This window comes from Neomonachus schauinslandi, chromosome 5, assembly GCF_002201575.2.
Source record: "Neomonachus schauinslandi chromosome 5, ASM220157v2, whole genome shotgun sequence".
NCBI lineage: Eukaryota > Metazoa > Chordata > Mammalia > Carnivora > Phocidae > Neomonachus > Neomonachus schauinslandi.
In genome coordinates, this window is record NC_058407.1 from 162,352,886 (window position 1) to 162,372,826 (window position 19,941).

General features: G+C 43.7%; 1 protein-coding gene across 1 annotated transcript in view; it reads left to right on the top strand.

Moving 5' to 3' along the window:
- CALN1 (calneuron 1) overlaps positions 1 to 19,941 on the top strand; it is a 477,016-nt gene that overhangs the window by 290,667 nt on the left and 166,408 nt on the right. Inside the window, exon 4 of the mRNA XM_021700534.1 lies at positions 7,447 to 7,559. Within this exon, the coding sequence (XP_021556209.1) occupies positions 7,447 to 7,559 (113 nt within the window). The remainder of the gene's footprint in view (positions 1 to 7,446; positions 7,560 to 19,941) is intronic.

The following is a 19,941-nucleotide window of genomic DNA, read 5'->3' on the forward strand; positions in this document are numbered from 1 at the left end:
ATCTATCTATCTATCTATCTATCTATCTATCTATCTATCTATCTATCTATCTATCTTAAAAAAAAAAAAGGAACAAGGAAAGCTTGATAGATATAAAATTCCATGAATAGAAGCAGGGAATGAAGAGACAGTGCTAGTCCTGTCAAAATAATGGCCAAGCCATGGTGCAGCACAGTTAAGCATCTCAGATCTAGGAAGGTCCTACCTGTGTCACCAGCAGATGCAATATCTACGTTAGGACCTCTGAATCATGAGAAGCCAGCATCTTTTCCTACTCAAGGTGGAAAAGTTGATTTTGATAAATTTCTGTGGCTTTGGCTCAATGACTCAAGAATTTATGAGTGCAGAAAAGGGCTAACATAGCAGGCTATCCTTAGAAAGGCCTGCTTGCAAGGTTAACCCTTGGGTAGTCTCCGGGAAATTTGATCTGGGGAGGGATTCCATCATACCTAGAATAGATCAAGAGTGGCTCACTGTGCCCAAACTGTTTATATATACAGTTTAGTTTATGCTGAACATCTGCTTTCCTTCTGGGAGTCTTGAATGTTCATACATGCAGGCATAGAGTGCCTACATGATCAGCCCCCTGGTAAAATCCTTGAACACTGGGACTCCAAGGAACTTTCCCAGTAGATAGGATTTCATACATGTTGCCACTACTAAATGCTAGGGGAGTTTATGAGCATGTCCTGTTGACTTCACTGGGAGAGGATTCTGGAAGCTTGTTCCTGCTTTCCTCCAGACCTCACCCCATGCATCTTTCCTTCCTGATGATTGTGCTTTATATTCTTTTGCAGTAATAAATCATAGTCAAGAGTAAAACTGTATGCTGTCCTTGGAGTCCTCTTAGCAAGCCATTGAACTTGGGGGTGGGTCTTGAGATCTCCAGTATATATCCCCCCTTCCAAGCAGGTTGCTGCTTCTGAGCCCCTTCTATGTAAAAATTCAAATGCTGTTGTCAGGTTTTGCCACCACCACCCCAGGTCCAGTAATGAGCCATACAATGTCCCTTTCTCAGCAGTCACCCTACATGACCCTCTGTGGCATTTCACATCACTGGAGACTAACTACCTGCCCCTTATTGAACGTCTCCCTTGATTTCCAGGTCCCCCTCTCTCTTGGTTCTGCTCTCAGACACTTCCTTTCCAGTTCCCTTCTCCTCCTTCCTCTTATGTAGAGGGTAAGACATCAAAAAGGTGCTCTTATGTTTCCATTTTAAGCCCCAAACACAGGAACGATACTGTAAGTGCCGAGTTTCCCAAGAGCCCACTGTTCTTTATGTGTTAGCTCAGGCTGCTGGGACAAAATACCACAGACCAGGGGGCTTAAAGAACAGAAGCTTATTTCTCTTAGTTCTAGGGTGATCGAGATCAAGGTGCTTGGCAGGATGGGTTTCTGGTGGGAACCCTGTGCTTGTCTTGTAGACAGCTGGCTGCCTTCCTGCTGTGTCTTCACATGGCCTTTCCCCTGTGCAGTCTGTTCTGGTACCTCTTCCTCTTCTTGTAAGGATACCGGTCCCATTGGGTCAGGGCCCACCTTTATGACCTCATTTAACCTCAGTTACCTCCTTAAAGGCCCTATCTCCAAATACAGTCCTATTGGGCGTTAGGGCTACAACATACAAGTTTTGGAGGGGATACCGTTCAGTCCCTAACACTTTATAAGAGGTTGAGTTTGAAGTATTAGGCAAAAGAATTTCACTAGAGAGAGTTGGTGGTGGGCTCCGAGCTTTCACTAACCTTCCTGGAGTGGGGCAGAGGTGTTTCTCATTCAGTTTGAGCAAAAGATGTTTCCAGAGAGCCATTTATAGAGATTGACCTGTGTTTGCTTGAGTTTAAAGAATATAGGGGCTGGTGTTTGGGCCACATACGAAACACCTACAAGGCCTGGGCTGGAGCTGGAGCTGGAGCTGCTGCCTGTTTAGGGTAGCCAAGCAGAGACAGCTGGGCTGCACTGGCAAGAATGCCTAACACAGAGGCTAAGGAGCAGTTGGTTTGGGGTTGCTTTGAGGACCAATGAGGGCTGATAGCATCCCAGTGGAGAGAGAGACCACCAGAAAGCCAGGGGTCTTTATTTATTATTTTTATTATTATTTCACCTCACTGTGTGTGTTTCAGCTGGTTGGTCCTAATGCATGTTCTGTACTCCTGGCCCTCCCACAGCTTTCTACCCTAGCTCAAGTGCATTCATTTGACTTCCATGGGAAGCAGCAAGACACAGTCCTTAGCAGGTTAGCTTCCTGCACTTCTTGCTAGGTGGATCATGATATTTGGAAGCTTGAGGAGGGAGGATGAGGCCGGGTAGGAGTGAATGCCACCCTCCCATGCTGCACCGGCTTGCTTGCTCGAGATTCGTAAAACAACTTAACCAAATGGAGTTTTGCATTCAGAGTCTGCTACATTCTGTGAAACACAGCGGGTCTGGGAAGCTGCCCACCTTTGTCCCTGAGGGCATGAGAATCCAGAAGGGCAGTCTGATGTCACCGTGCCGGCCTGGACAGGCCTTGTTTATTAGAGCAATTCTTTTTAGTGGAAGGGGTTTTGGATGCCTGGAGGGCTGTATGTGAGAGGCCTGGGTCCTCTGGGAATTGACCATCCGAGGAGGATCACCGAGACCCCAACTGCAGGCAGAATGGCAATTTGGGGAAGAAATGGCTTTTAGGCGATGGTCATTTGTATTAAAGCCCCTGAAGGCCATCTCACCCAATTTCCCGCTAAATTCCTTCCTAAGTGGCCAGATAGGAAGACATATTGTACTCTCAGAGTTTGTAGACAGATACGAGCCTATGCTGGGATTTATGCCGGAATCTCTTATGCACAGGGGAGCTGGGACAATGTGGAGGCTAGTATCAGAGGTCCCAAGCTGAGTCTCTTGGCTGGCACATATTAGCTGTGTGGCCACAATCTAGTTACTTTTAACCCCTTCCCGCCTATGTGTTCTCACAGGTAAAGTGTGGAAGAGGAGAATCTGTTCATAGTGCTGGCTTAGAATCAGACAAGATGATAAATGCAAAGCCCTGAGCTCAGAATCTGGTATACAGCACGTGTTAAATATAATCCTTCTGATTACTTATTGTGACTCTTTTTAATGATTAAGAAAGACCTCTAATGGTTGACCTGAGACCCAACAGCTAGACCAGAGGGAGCAATTTAGATTTCACTTTGCCACTATATCCCAGGCAGCCGTAGCACTCCAGGCCAGGCAATGCTGCGGTCAGGGGAAAGAGTGTTCCAGACAGAGCCCAGCTATGACCCTGTTTCCCCAGAGAAGGCCTGGGTGTCTGCCCACAGTTTGTTCAAGTGCACACACAGCAATCCACTCCCAGGGTGGAATCCCAGCTCGGCTCCCTGTGTGAGTTTCTGCAAGCTACAGAACCTCTCTGTGCCTCAGTTTCCCCATCTGTAAAATGGGCTGCTGGAAGGCTTCAGTGAACTAGTGTATGGCTGTTTCTGTAAGCAATGCACACCACATTGTGCATGTCCAAAGGTAGATATTTTGATCATCATTAGACTCTTTAGACCTTTTTAGACATTAGCTTCTGCCTGGGAATGGTTTTCATATAAGGGACTTGATGAAAAACCTCCCTCTGAGATTCTATTTGTCTCATTTCTCCTGGGATGGATGGAGTGAGGGGGTGGGGACTTGGGGGCCACACTTCTGGGAGCAGCATAGATAGCTTATGGGGTGTTCCCAGTTCTGTTTTTCTGTCAAATGAGGATCTCCTGAAGAGATCTGTTTTCTAGTCTAAATCTGAATAGAACCTTTTACTACCGGTTGGACTGAGGTTGAGCTATGAATTAGGATGAGTCTTCATTTACAGGGGGCCTGCAGAAGATGTTCTACGTACACATATATTCAGGAGCCAAAGCTGAGAAAATCCCAAGAGAAGTGGGGGGGCCCCACCTGGACTATTTCTGCAATTGTGGGCCTGCAGGAATCTATGTCCCTTTGCTCCATAACAGCAAAAAAAAAAAAAAAAAAGGGAGGGGGATCATATTTTGCTCACAAAAAATCTGAGGCTCCAAATGTCCTCTATGAAATCGTAAGAAGCGAATTCTCACACGACCTGGACCTCTCCTGTACTCTTGGACTGACTGCAGTTGGCACTGCCCATAGGGCCCTGAGCACCTCCTGCCCAGAACTTTCTCTCTGGCCAAGGATTTGAGCAGTGAACGGGCTGCTCCCCTCACGGGGGCCATCATTTCTGCTTGTCAGCTTTGGGTTTGGTGTTCTCAGCCAAGGGCACCATCTGTGAACACTCCCTGATGACTTTGACAGCAGCTCAGTTTGGACCCTTGAAATACATCAGTTCTACACCGATTCGCTCCCAGCTCCCTGGGTGGGTGGGTGGGGGGCGGTTCAGAGAGGTGGGTGGTCTCTTTCCTGCTACCTGGAAGGTGGACGCTTCAAAGACAGCCCTGTTCTCCCGGCTCTGAGAATCAGGGGTTCTGCTACATCCTATGGACCACCCCCTCTTAGATTCCCAAGTGAGAGAAAGCAGTACTCACTATACTGTGGCCAGGAGCTTGAGTGACCCAGCTTGGTGGATAGATTTTAGTTAAGGTCTCATTAGGGCTTCGTAGAAAGTGATCCATGCCCTTGAGCTTCCTAGCCTTTGTGAACTGTTAGATGTTGTCATGGGTGACAGACATTTGGGATGATGCCCACTGCTTATAGAACAACATTACAGAGGGAGGGCTGGAGAAGGGGATCCATAGTACTTAGGGCATCTTCTTGTCCACTGTTTCTGGACCTCCCTCCTCCTCCTCTTCCTCTTCCTCCTCCTCCTCCTCCAACTCCCTCTCCTTTTTCAGAGCCACCCTACCACCAGGAACTTTTTAAGACATTGGTTTCCCTAGTTGCCTTACCCTATGAAATTTTCATAACACAGATATACTGTACATCTGTTTATGTTCTGTGGCCCAAGGAGAGCCACAAACCATTGTAATATCTAAGATTGTCTCCCAGGAATCCATTTTCACCTCATTGAGGGTGTTACTGTTTCTATAGAGAATGCATATTCTAGTCTGAGATGTTTTGGGCATCTAGCACCAGATGAGCGGGGGTGATTCGGGGTGAGCCGAGGGTCAGCGCAGGTGTTTAACAAGCGTACATCTGTAGGAGACTAGGAGCCACAGGGAACTAGCTCAGTGTGAATGCCAGGAAGCCTGGGCCTTTTTCCTTTTCCTACAGCTTCCAATTTCCCACTTTCACAAATACTGGATGACTCTTTTGGGGCAAATGTATTAGTCTGCATTTAAGATAGTTTCCTTGCCTTGTATTTTTCTGAAAAAAGTGAAGTTATTAGGGCAAAAGGTATCAGCATGGTATAGCATCTTAAATACTGTCAGTCCAGAATCCGGGGTGAGTGTACCAGGAAGGCGTAAGAGAGCCTACCCCTTCTCTGTATCTCTACCAACATTGAGCAATATTCTTTCTAGAAGTATTTGCTAATTTGAGAGGCAAGATGGTACCTCGCTGTTGCTTGATTAACCTTCTCATGATGACCAGTGAGGATGGAATTTAATTGATTAATTAATATTCTGAAGGTAGAATTTAATTAATTTATTTATTTTGAGGGTGAAATTTTCGATCCTCTATCCTGTTGAATGGGGAGGGGTAAACCAGTGTCTTCCAGTAACCCAGTGATTGCCCCACCCATTTGGTGCTAAATCTTTCCTTTCTCACTGACTTGTCACTCCTCCCTCCCCCCTTGGGTTTTTTTTTTTTTTTTTTTTTAAATCTACACTGCAGTGTGTTTCTGGACTTCTTTTTCTGAATTATTGGCATCTTGATGATGACATCTGCTCAGCTTTTTGAAATAGGTTTTGAATGAGGGCTCTTTGAAGGCAGTTGCACTCTGGGAGTGGGTTGATGTGTGTGACTTTGGCAGCCTTGTGTGTAGACACCTGGGCCGTCTGCACCAACTGGGCTAACATGTGGTGAGCTCTTGGTGGAGACGCCCTCTTGAGCAGTTCTAAGGGTGCAGAATGCCACGCTGATGAGTCACTGAGGCTTGGACAGTACCTGGAAGGTCTGTTTTTATCTGAGTTGGCTCAAGTTCACCTTTTGGTGAGGGTCAGATCTAGCATGAAAGATGTGGAGCTGAGCAAAGAAAAAACAAGCAAGAGATATCATTCATTCATTCTGTAAGTACATACTGAGTGCCTGCCATTGTGTAGAATATACAAAGAAGTTTCAGACTGGGTCCCTGACCTTGCAGAGCTCACAATGCAGGCGGGAAATAGGCATGCAGATCAGTGACTGAGATACAGGCTGATAAGTTCTATGACAGATGCATATGAAGGTAGATGGGGAAACAATTCTGTCTAGTGAGATGAGGGTCAGAAAGTAAAACAAAAAGAGAACGTGATATTTAAGTTCCATCTCAGAGAACGAGATGATGTTCGTCAGGCAGACAAGTCAGGGAAGGCATCCTGGATGGAGGGAACAGCATGTACCGAGTTATGAAGTTCAGAAAAAGCATGGCATTTTGTGCAGAGGTGGGGAGCAAAAGACAGCGAAAGGGATAGTAGGACTTGAATGCCATCCTGGAGTGGTTTCCTTATTTTTGGTCAAATATGTCACTGACATTTATAAAGCATCATCAGTTATGCTTTGTGGGGGGCGGTGAGCTACTGTATGGGAGACAGTGTGGAGGTGAGAGTGTGAGAGCAGAGAGCCACTCCGCTAGTAATGTTGTAATTATAACTAGGTACATTAATTCTTGCAAACATTTTCCCACCACAGTCTTCGGAAAGGGACTAGTGATTGAATTGACAAGGAAGATAGAGCAGGCACAGACATGGAAGAGGTAAAAGACTTGATGTCTCAATATATGTGTGGGTGACAGGATGAAGGAAGAGATGGGGATGAAGCTGCAATTTCCATCATGTGTACAGCTAGGCAATTTGAGGTCCAGAAGGTACAGCAGGTGTGAGGGTGGCCATTTAAGTGGGGGGTGCTGGTTTGGCATTTAGATATGGAAATACTGGCAAACAATTAGGAATATATGGTATTGGATGGATTAATATTGCCAGTTTCTTGTGTTTCCCTTGGTATTTTAAGAATGTTGCACAGTTTTCAGTGATGCTACCAGCTCTTCATTGATTGAAGAAATGGCAAGAAGAAAAGCGTGGTGATGTTTATTTCATTGGGCGCAGTAGGTCAATTTCAACATTTCTTTCTTTCTTTTTTTTTTTGAGATTTTATTTATTTATTTGACAGAGAGAGACACAGCGAGAGAGGGAACACAAGCAGGGGGAGTGGGAGAGGGAGAAGCATGCTTCCCACGGAGCAGGGAGCCCGATGTGGGGCTCGATCCCAGGACCCTGGGATCATGACCTGAGCCAAAGGCAGACACTTAACCGACTGAGCCACCCAGGCGCCCCCCTTTTTTTTCCTATCAACAACATTTCAACTCACATTTCTATTTTCTCCTTCCAGGGGACGGCCAAGTGGACTTTGATGAATTCATGACAATTCTTGGCCCCAAACTGGTGTCTTCAGAAGGTCGCGATGGTTTTCTTGGAAACACAATAGATAGCATATTCTGGCAGGTGAGTACAAAATTGTTTAAAAGATTAAATTTGACAGTAGATGTGTGCCTGGGACTAACTTTTGACTCTGAAGTGAGCTTCTGTTCAGCATGTGAAGATCTCTTCTGGGCTAGAGTGACATACGTTCCTTGAACCGGACGTCTAAGTAGAGGTCCATACTAGATCTTCTGAACGAAGTATCAAAACTATACCATTTGAGGTTTGGATGAGCGAACTATCTCCCTATTTTTTCCTTGTGCCAGAAACTTTTACATTTGGGAGAAATGATATTCCTCCACTTCTGATTCACAAAAGTTTCTTTCTTGGGAACAATTAGAAAGTACACCATTGGTATTTCCTGAGCCCCATTCTATCCCTGGTTCCAAGACATCCTTTTGCTTGAGAGGATGGCCGGGTTGCCTCATGTGTTTAGATCCTATCAATATCCTTGTCCTTAATAGGACAGAATGGTTTTATCTAAGAATTTGTGTTCAGTGCTTCTCAATTTGCTCCTATTTCTGTCTTGTAAAATCTCTTAGGACATTTCAAATATCTATATTCAAATTATTAAGGTGCTATGAATCATTTTTATATTTGTTCTTTAGTCTTAATATGTGCCTATCAGTTCATGATTACGGAATTTGGGAAATGGGTATTAACCACTATATTTAAAATCTGAATGAAATTATTTGCCAAGTTAAATTGAATTGTTGGTTATACATGTAAAACACCACTCCGAAACAGTGAGGTTTCTTTAATTTCTTGATGTGTTTTTTTTTTTTTCTTAACCAAAGATAATTCTCCAGTCTAGGTAAACATTGCAGTTGACATGTATCTCTAGTCTTATTCTGCTACCCATCTTGCATATAACCAACAAGCACTCGGTAAGAACACGTTACGTGCCCTATAGTCTGTCACTGTGGGTTTCACAAAAGACATTGAAGACGTAGTCCTGGCTATTTAAGAAATTGGTTGGAGAAACACTCTTAAGAGAGAAAAAACACAGAAGGGATTCTTGGTGTGATGGTTACTAGACTAATTATTTGTTAGCGTCCTCAGTACCTCGCACGTTGTACACAATAGATCCTCAATAACTATTTTTTGAATAGAACGAATAGCAGTTCCAGAAAGGAGACAAATGTGATCTTGAGGGGTCAGATAAGGCTTGGGGAAATGGGGCACTTGCTTCCAACTTTGAAATATGGCAGGAAGTGACAAAGGAATGAAAAGGGTGTTCCAGGCTTGTCATGATGGGTTTGAATAGAGTGGAGGCAGTGAGCACAGGGTAGTCATTGATTGATGAAGGTATAGTTTGAAGGGAAAGACCTCAAGCCTCGCTGGCAGAATGGTTTTAGGACTTGAGCAAAGAGAAGACCGAGGTGATCCCAAGGTCCCTGAATGACAGGGATAAGGTCATGGAGAAAAGAAGTCTTTGTGTGGAGTTGAATTCTAAGTTGGGCATGTTGAGTGTAAGGTGAAGGTCAGACAACTAAGAGAGGGAGGCACGTCCTTGCCCAGGTGCACGCAGGGGCAGATCAGGGATGAGAGGCCAGGGCTGGAAATCCAGATTTATTATCAATCAGAGCTGGTGGGTGAAATCATAGGTGAGGATAAGCTCATCAAGAGAAGTTGCATAAATGAAGATGAGCAGAGAAGCAGGACCTGGTTCTGGAGGCCATCCAGGGGCAGGTGAGAGTGAGACACAAGAATGTGTCCCCAAACTGCCTCCCCAAATTGTGGTTATGATCAGCCCCGACTCTTCCCAGAGAAGGACCTCCGTGGTTCTACTTGTCATGAGACAAGAATATTTCACTGCTCATGTAACCCTTCAGGTGTGACTCAACACTTGGAAGGACAGACAGGTAGAGGCCCTTAGCAGAAATAAAAAAATGAACACATAGTTAAGAAGATGGGGAGACACTGTTTCTCACCAGGTCATGTTTCAGCCCATACAGATCCACTCTGGATGAACATTCCAGAATTCCTTCCCTGCCTGATTTCTTTTTTCTCTGCTGTGTTTTATTCCCCACTCTGAGTGCTCTCTCTACCCTTTGCCTCTGCCTTCATGGCCCCCTGTAGCCTGGAAGAATGCTACATGCCTTCTAGGCTCAGAGCATTCTTCCTGACCCCCACCCTGGAGGACAAGGAGCTCCAGGTATTTAATCTACACCTGATATCTTCCACGTTCTTCAGCGTTGAACACCTACACAAGGAAATATTTCTCTCTCTATCTTGACTGCCTCTAGCATAGTTTAGACGTGCTATTATGCTCACAGATTCTCTGTTTTTGCTTTATTAAAGACCCTCTTCCTCACCTGGGGAGACAAACAGGAGGGGGAAAAGTGAATAAAGGGGGAAAATTCCATTCTGAAATATTTAAATGAATGCTTGGATGCTGTGGCAGTGGCTTTCTTCTCCTGCTGGTCCTCACACAGCTCAGAATTTTATGACAAGCAAAGGAGAACAGAGACATCTATCAATTCTCAGTAGTCAGCTGTACCCTCCCACACTACCCCCCTCCATCTGTCTATTCAGAGACAGCATGCATAAATGGTACTTAAAACATCCAGAGCATCCGGTCCTTCCTGGAAAAAAAAATGCATCTTCCCAGTGCTTGAGTGATTTTTCAGGTTTAAGAGAAAGCTCTGTGTGTGTGTGAATGTTTGTATATGCATGTGTATGTGTGTGTGTTTACTTTGCTACAGTGCTTGAAGATGATATAGAAGAAGAGCAGCAGAATGGCAGCTTTCTGCCTCTGAATATCCAGGCAGGGGATATGGATATCAGGAGGTACGGATACTCTAGCAAGGAGAAGATTGTTTACTTAAGACACTCTGGCAAGGTTTCCCACTAGGGATAAAGTCAGTTTCTTGCAGAGACAGATAGGATGGTATACTTGGCAGGGCACATGAGTGATCTATTTGCTGCAAAATATATTACACCATAGGTTGTGATATAAAACAACAATAAATATGTACAATATCATGGTTTCTGTGGGTCAGGAATCTGAAAGCAGCTAGCCAAGTGGTTCTGGCTCAGTGTCATGAGGTGCCAGTCAAGATGCTGGCTGGGGCTGTGATCATTTGAAGGCTCGACTGGGGCTGGAGGAAGTGCTTCAAGGTGCCTCCCCCATGTGGCTGACAAAGTGACGTGGACTGTTGGCAGGAGGCCTCTGGTCCTTGCCACACGGACCCCTCCATAGTGCTGCCTGAGTATCTTCATGACATGGCAGCTGGCTTCCCTCAAAACAAATGATGCAAGAGAGCACAAGGCAGAAGCTGTGGTGTTGTTTGTGGCCTCCTCTTGGAAGTCAAACTCCGTCATTTCTGGAATATCCTCTTGGGTACACAGCCCATCCCTTTTCAGTGAGGGAGAGGAACACCTCCTGGAGAATACCCGGAGGCAGCAGTCATCAGGGGCCATCTTGGAGACTGGCTACTGCAAAGGGTAAAGACTCTATAATTGGCTTCAGCTTCTGGTCTGACATTGCCACCACAGCCTTTGGTTTTCCCCAGCCTTTGGTTTCTTCCTACCTCAGAGGAAAACTGTGACCACGGCTGTTCTCTGTGTTCTGAGAAGTGATCCTAGCAGGCACTAGGCTCATCTTGCTAATTAAGTCCATTTTCCCGTGCTCCCTCCTCACTGGCATTCTAGTCCACAGTGCCAAGAGGAAAATAAAATCAACTGGGATTCTGCAACAACAGCTTCTTATCAGTTGGTACTCATCCCAAAAGCTATGAGCCCCTGGTTCTGTGCAGGAAATTGGTTATCAGTGAAGGTGGGATGTAATTGGCTACTAACGTAGCCTCCTCCCCAAGGAGGATGGTCTGAGGGCCATACCCCAGGGTCTCTGGGTACGCAGCCCTCTGGGTATGAGGCTCTCAGATTTCTTGGCAGCCAGTGCAGAGCCTCTCTCTTATGTAGCAAATAATAACTGCTGGAAATTTTTATTGTATTCTTACCCTTCGTTCATCAAGTTTCTGTGTGTTTGCCATTACTGCAGGGATATACTTGGGGAGGAAATGTGAAATGGTGTTTGAAGTCAGCCTTAGGACTTGGTGTGTGTTAACAGTGGAATGGAGGGCAGGGAAGGGCTGAAAGGGGCTGGGACTCGGGACGGGATGGTTTGAATGCTCAGTGTTTTGGATGGATCGCAACTGCAGGGAAGTGGGGTCCTCCAAGTTATTGTTGTTCTGCCATTCATTCATGCTACACACCATGACTCCTCTTGTACCCAAGAAGGAGAGTCCTTAATACAGGAGATGCCCCCTGGTGGCAGGGGACAGAGCCCTGCTCCTGCATCACAGGCTTACCTGAGTCTCTAGCGCAACCCTTTTACCTTTTCTTCTCCTTGACCTCCAGCACTGTGCAGAGCTGTTCTGCAGGGAGTTTGCAGACAGCATGCAAGGGCGAGGATAGTGGCAAGGATCCTGGCCTATCGAACAGCTCTCCCAGCCCCGGGGTCCAGCCAACGCTTCTGTTAAACTCTTCTCCCTCTGGAGAAAGAGAGAGAAGAGTCCCGCCGTGGCTGGGAGAGCTGAGATTTGTTTGTCTTACTGGAAGTACAGGCAGAACACCTAAGGCTCCTTCACTATCAGTTTTTTATGTATCACAACCAAACCCGATGCCTCAAGACTTCACTAGTTTAGACTTTCTGTCTTAAGAAGTAAAACACATAAATATTTAAGCAAAGGGATCTGTTCACTGGATGCCGCTGGGTGTATGGGAATGCATCCAAGGCTGGAGGTCAAGAAACGGGAAACTCATGGGGCTCCCTGGGTTCTGAGCAGGCTCCAGAGTATTGCCTGAATGTCCTGAGCCTCGCTTGCCTATGCGTATGCTAGCTAGTCATTGTCATAGCTCGCTTATCTCACAGCTGTGTGCAATGTCCAGGACACTGTAAGTTATCCTCACATAAATGTGCGTGGGACACCTATCCCCAGGTGTAGTCCAGATCGAGGGCTGCCACACTGACTTCTCCAACCGCAGGCCTGCTCGGCTTCCCTTCCAGCTGTCCACTCCTCCCCATCTGGTGGGAGAATACACAGCAGATGTAGTAAAGTACCTGCAGCTGTTTCCCAGGAATCTCTCCGGGCTTGGCCTCTGTCCCTCCATCCCAGATCCTTGCTCTGGTCTCATGCCTTCCCTGGCTTTCCATTTCTGTTATGGTCCCAGAGTCCTGATCACTGACCTGTGCTCTGATCCAAAGACTAGTCCTTCCCAGCCCAGGTCCCTGGCTTTTGCTTGGGACATTTATGTGCTGGCCCCAGGGCCATGGCTGAGATGAGCAGGGAGCTGTGCTTAAAATTCTTGACTCATGGGCAGTTGAGAGCCCTTGATGTTCCCTACTCATGACATATGAAAAGAGCACTACGCAGAGCTACATTATGATCCAGATCTGTTAGGCATCAAAGTAGGGGAAAGAAATGTAGCAAAACATTAACAGTGATTTGTCATGTGTGGTAGGGTGATAAGTGATCCCATCTTTCTGTATTTTCTGGAATCTCAACAGTGGGCATACGTTAATTCTATCATCAGAAAAAGAAAATTAAAGGAAAGGAAATGCAGCTCCTAGCTCGTCAAGAATCTTAAATATCTACAAGTTTTTCATCTGTAAAACTGAAGATTACCTGGCCCATGAAGTTGACTGTTGGTAAAGCTTGCAGGACAAGCAAACGAAAAAACAGAAGGAATCATAGTCAATCCTGTGAGGCATTTGTCACATGGGGCCAAAACCTAGAAAACACCAAGATCTTTACTGTTTGAATTTTAAGAATAAATCGCATTCCAGGAGGCTGTCTCTCCTCACATCAAATCTGGCACCAACAGGATCATTCTCCCCCCCCCCAATATTTTGTCAACGTGCCACTCTATCAGAGTTTTGGATCCCAAACTGCTACTCCCCAGATCTTCATCATCGAACAGAACCTAAATAGCTTTCAGAAGCGGTGCCCATCACAAGGGCTGTTAGATTGACAGCAAGTGCTTGAATCCCCAAAGTGATTTTACTTGTGAAATATGGAGTCTGGAAAACATTAGCCAAGCTGTGGGTCTTGAAGTGTGGTTCCTTAAAGGGCAGCACCAGCATCACCTGGAACTTGTTAGAAATGCAAATGTCTGTGCCCCACCCCAGAAACACTGACTCAGAAACCTGGGGTTGGGGGGGGTGGGGGGGCCAGCAGCCTGGGTTGCAGTAAGCCCTTCAGGTGACTCTGAGGCTCCTTCCAGGTTGAAAGCCCACGAGCCACTGAGATTTCTGGGAGCCTGGCAGGGCGTCTGGTCCCACTTACTGGTCTGAGCCAGACCTTGGTAGGTGGGGGTTTTCTCTTATTTATCCATATTCATAGGTGTAATTGGTTGTTAGTCTGTAAGTTTTAACTGTTTTTAAAAGGTGGGAAAATCACATGTCAATAGGTAACTAGTTTTCAAAGTAGGAAATACCTTTCTAAGCATTAAAGCAATGGAAGAATCATACATAAAAGTATTAAACTGGGGCACCTGGGTGGCTCCGTCGGTTAAGTGTCCAGCTCTTGATTTCAGCTCAGGTCATGATCACAGGGTCATGGGTGAGATCGGGGCCAGCGCAGAGTTTGCTTGAGATTCTCTTTCCCTCTGCCCCTTCCCCCGCTCACACACACACACACACACACACACACACACACACACACACTCTCTCTCTCTCTCTCTCTCTGTCTCAAATAAACAAGTAAAATCTTAAAAAAACTAGTATTAAACTATTAAATTGAAAGAATATTTCAAAAATGAACAGGAAAAATATGGCAATTGATGGAATAAAGCATATGTGAAGAGCATTGCTAAAGCAATATGAAAACCTGTTAACATGACAATAGACCATGGAATAAGGAAAAACAGTCAGTTGGTTAGTACTTTCAATAAACATATCAAAACAATTCAACCTCACTAGAAATCTAAGAAATGTAAATTAAAATAGTAATTGGATAACGGTTTTCACCTATCAGATTGGAAAAGAATGAAACTAGGATAATACTCAGTGCTGCCAAGAGTGAGATAAAATGGACAAACTCATACGCTACTGGTAGAAATGTAAATTGTACAACTGTCCTAAAAACTCTCTGGTGATACTTGGCTTCAACTTTTCAAATGTTAAACCCTATAATTAAAGATAATTCTAAGACTCTGTCATGTGAAATTAGAGATGTAGAAAAGGCACTTACAAAGATGGAATACTGTATAATTGTTTAAAACAATGTTTTCACTCTACAGTCGGTAGAGATGGAATGCACAGTCTAATTACATTGCTGTTCTACATCTGTTATATATCCATTTATATTCATAGACAAACACTGGAGAAAATGCAATAATTCTGACAATGTTAATTATTATGGGTTGGAATAAAGGTGAATGTCATTTTTTCTTGATCCTCATTTCTATTTCCTGAAATTTCTACATTAGACTGATCTGTTATTAGTCAATGAAATTAACAAAACCTCAAGTTAACAAAATCCTATTATAAAACAACTGTTTTCAGTGGTAAAAAACAAAAACGTGGAGTTTCTAAGACACAGGCCCATTGTCGTGGTAAACAAAGCACGAAGTTGGTATGAGAGTATAAAAAGCATATAATCAAAACTGTAGCCATCAACGGCCAGAAGGAAAAACTCATGGAGGCCTCTGAATGGCGGCCGCCCACTCATATCTCCTGTGTGGACCTCTGCTGTGGAAGGCACTGGAAGCTCAAGGCTAGCTGAGGGCCCCCTCTCCCCCCAGCATGTCAGTCACCTTATATCCAGTTAGTATGCTGAAAACTCACACTTCAGGAGAATGTCTAAATCAAATTTATAATCAGGAAAAAAAATTGAAAATAATTTTTAAAACCCTTTCTAAATAAATTCATGACTGGTTCTTGAGTCCGTGGCTGGGGTGGGCTGACAAGTGACCTCAAGCCAGGAAGAGGAGAAGGTCACGGTCGCATTCTCAGGAAAGTGCTGATTCCAGTAGCTTCATTCTTATATCCAAATAGAATCTTCCCAAGGTTGGTTTGTTTTTAAGAGGTGTTAAAACAAACCTGTTTAACAGGTTTAACAGGTGTACAACTGGTGAGTCCACATCTCGGTACATTATGCTGTGTTCACCACAACTGTAGCGTTAGAGCTCCTCTCAGTTGTAATTTGGAACCCAGCGCGGGGTTTGAACTCACGACCCCGAGATCAAGACCTGAGCTGAGATCAAGAGTCAGATGCTCAATTGACTGAGCCAACCAGGTGCCCTGAATCTTCCCAAGTTCTATTTTTTTTTTAAAGATTTTATTTATTTTTTTAAGAGAGAGATAATGAGAAAGAGAGCACAAGCAGAGGGGAGAGGGGCAAGCAGGCTCCCCACTGAGCAGGGAGCCCGACACGTGGTTTGATCCCAGGACCCTGAGATCATGACCTGAGCCGAAGGCAGATGCTTAACCATCTGAGCCACCCAGGCGCCCCAAATCTTCCCATGATTCAGGCAAAGTTCTTTTCTTTTATTTGATCTACTTACCCTCAGAGGTCTAACCCACAGGGTCTATATGTAATTTGAACCCTATAGACTCTCAGGACAACATAGAATTCTCATCCACATTTACCTAAATGCAAAGGACAGGAGAAAAGGAAAGATGGTAGGCTGGTTCTATCAAGGGTAGACTTTTGCACGGACGTGCACAGGAAGCAGAGAAAGGAGCAAGGCAGGCGTGAAAGCTGATGGAGACCTCCTGGGGCCAGGCAGACAGATCCTCAAAAACCCGCAACAAGTAGCACCCAAAGGCAGGCTTCTGTAGGGGATGGGGGTCCCTGTGCTGCCGTGTCCTGGAGACAGTTTTTTTTTAAAATAAAACACTTTATCAAATTATGATTGTATTACATGTACATGTACATGTAAAGCTGTACTTATTTAATATACAGAACTCAGAGTTTGGAGGTAAGTATACTTTCGTGAAACCGTCACCACCATCAAGATAGATAAACAAATCTATCCTCTTCCAACATTTCCTCCCCACTCCTTATTGTTGTTGCTGTTGCTATTCTGTGTGTGTGATAAGAACATATAACATAAGATCTACCCTCTTAGCAAATTTTAAGTACACCATATTGTTAGCTATGGGCACTATACTGTATGGTCGATATCCAGACCTCCTTGATCTCGCACGGCTTTGACCATGACCTACCCACTTCCCTGCTCCGGGCCCTTGGGAACCGCATTCTGCTCTGCTGCCGTGAGTTTGACTCAGATTTCTCATGTAAGCGAGGTCACGCAAGTGTGTGCTAGGGACACCTTCTGGCCACAGCTCCAGTGATCTTGTTGCCCCAAGACAGAGTTTCTGATGTTCACAGATTCAGCCGGGGAGGTGGAAGGAAGGGACCAGAGCCACCCTCCCCAATGGTGCGTGGGCCCCCCTCACCGAGCTCCTGACCCTCTCTCTGCCAGACTCCGGTTGTATATTTTTCTATTTTGACCATTCTGAATAAGATTTTGATTCTGTCATTGTATGCTTCTAACCACTTTCTGCCAGTACTGGGGTTTGGGAATTTTGACTTTTATCTGGCTTCCTTACTGAATTCTCTCCTTAGTGGTCACGTGCCTTTCAGTTGATTTTCTTCAGTTCTGTATAACTTTGGCTACAAATTGCTGCGACTTGGTTTCCTCCCCTTTGACACTATATATCTGAGTTCCACGTATATTGACTGAAACCTGCTTATTAGTTACAAATGAGAAGGGTGAGATTTGGTGTTGATATTAGGAAATTAACATCTTACTTACCAACAGTTTATTTAATTTGAATATATGATAGCTTTTAGCAAATGTCCTTTGAATCGCTCATAAGATCACATGATTATTCATGTTTAACTTACTGATATGATATAATATCATAATATTAAACAATTTTTACATTCCTAGGATTAACGTTAGTTGTCATGGTAGGTCATTTTCTTAGTGTAATATGAATTTGCAATACAATTTTAAAATTTGATTTGACACCAATTTTGATTTCTTCATCCATATTTATAAATAAAAGCAGCCTGTGGTTTATACAGAACTGTAAGTATCATTGTTAGGTTTTGAAACATAATTGTTCTGCCATGGTAAAATTAACTTGTCAAGTATCTATCATTTTTTGTCATCTACAATAAGTTCTATACTGTATAGATTTATTTATGACTTTAAATTTGAGTGGGCTAGTTCATAAAACTGCCTGGATCTAGTGGTATAGTTTTTGTTTTGGTTTTGGGGGTCTTTTGGGGAGGCATTTCTTTGATAACTTTTAATTGTTCTTTAGTCTATTTTTTTAAAATTTTTTAAAAAAGATTTTTAGGGCGCCTGGGTGGCTCAGATGGTTAAGCGTCTGCCTTTGGCTCAGGTCATGATCCGGGGTCCTGGGATCATGACCTGAGCCGAAGGCAGACGCCTAACCGACTGAGCTACCCAGGAGCCCCTTCTTTAGTCTATTTTGAAAATTTATATTATCTTCAGGAAGTTTCCAGTTCTTCAAAGTTACTTAATTTATGAGCATGTAATTGTACACAGACTTGTTGAAAAATTTCTTTACAAGTAGCTTTTTACCATTACTACATCTTCTCTCTTATTTTTCTTATTTTCCAGTTTTATTGAGAAATAATTGACATACAGCACTGTATCAATTTAAGGCATACGTCACAGTGATTTGGCTTACATGTATTGTGAATTGATTGCTAAAGTAAGTTTGACTTCCGTCATCTCATATAGATACGAAAAAAGAAAAATATTTTTTCCCTGTTGAGAATGCTCAGAATCTACTCTCTTAACAACTTTCAAATACCCATACAGCAGTTAACTATAGTTATTAGGCTGTACCTTATATCCCTGTACTTATTTATCTTTTAACTGGAAATTTATACCTCTTTTTAAAAAATTTTTAAAAAATTAAAAAAAAATACTTCATCTGAGTATATTTGACATGCAATGTTATATTAGTTTCAGGTGTACAAGGTAGTCCACAGCTCTATGTTATGCTGTGGTCACCCCAAGTGTAGGGTTACAGCTTCTCTTAATAGTAATTTTTGTTGTTCTTATTTTTTAATATATGCCATAAAGTTATTTATTTTATTGATTTTTTGAGAAAAAAATTTTTAAAGATTTTATTTATTTATTTGACAGAGAGAGACAGAGCAAGAGAGGGAAACACAAGCAGGGGGGAATGGGAGAGGGAGAAGCAGGCTTCCCGCCGAGCAGGGAGCCCAGCGTGGGGCTCGATCCCAGGACCCTGGGATCATGACCTGAGCCAAAGGCAGATGCTTAGCAACTGAGCCACCCCAGTGCCCCGAGAAAATATTTGATTAATAGTTTTTCCTATTACCTATCTTCATTTCCTTTCTGCTTTCATTCATGTTATTATTTATAAATTTCTGTGTTAAAGGATTCTTTTATTTAGTTTTTAATGAATGAAAGAATTTAGATACGACTTTCCTATTAGTATAGCTTTATCACCATGCTGAGATTTTGATGGGTAGTGTTATCATTTACTATATGATCTGTCATTATAGTTAATGTTTTTTCACTCCATATATGGAGTGTTATCATTTACTATATGATCTGTCATTATAGTTAATGTTTTTTCACTCCATAGGTAGCTTCAGAGAATATTACTGACTGCTTTGTTTAATCATTTGTTACTAATTTCTCATTTTATTATTACAGTGTAGTTATAGAATGCTACTTACGTAATCTCTTCTTCATACAGTTTATTGCGCCCATCTAATGGGTCTCAGTATGTGTTCACTTTCTGCAAATGCGATTTGGTAATTGGATAAACTACCTTCACAGTTTGTAGGAAACAGAACTATATGCCCCCTTTCATGGATAGTTAGATTAAAATCTTGAATGTCCTGGTTTATTTTATATCTACTCTTAGATTGATGGTGGTGAGTGTCTCAGTTCTGTTTCTTTCATTTGTCTCTGTGAGGTGTGTGCGTGTGTGTCATTGATACTGTCATTCATTCTTCGGTTGATCGATTGACTCATTCAACAAATGCTTATTGAAAGGCTCTTGTTGGGCCAGCATAGATATAGCTGTAAATAATAGGTTAAGTGTCTTGCTCTCATGGAATTTATATTCTAGTGTAGAGGGGGTAGGGGAGAGAGAGACATTAAATACACAGATACTAATCTCAGATAATATTCAGTTCTATGACGTACATAAAACAGGATACTACAACAGAGGCAGTCGGGGTGGGTACTATACAACTTTAAACAGAGAAGAGAAGATGAGGAGGAAGTGACATTTGGACTCAGTCCTAAACCATGAGAAAGCTCTAGCTGTGCAAGCTCTGGGGACAGTGCTGGTCAGGGAGAGGCAACGGCCAGTTCTAGGGCCCCGAGATGGGACAAGCTTGACTAGAGCTGGCAAGCAAGGGAGGCG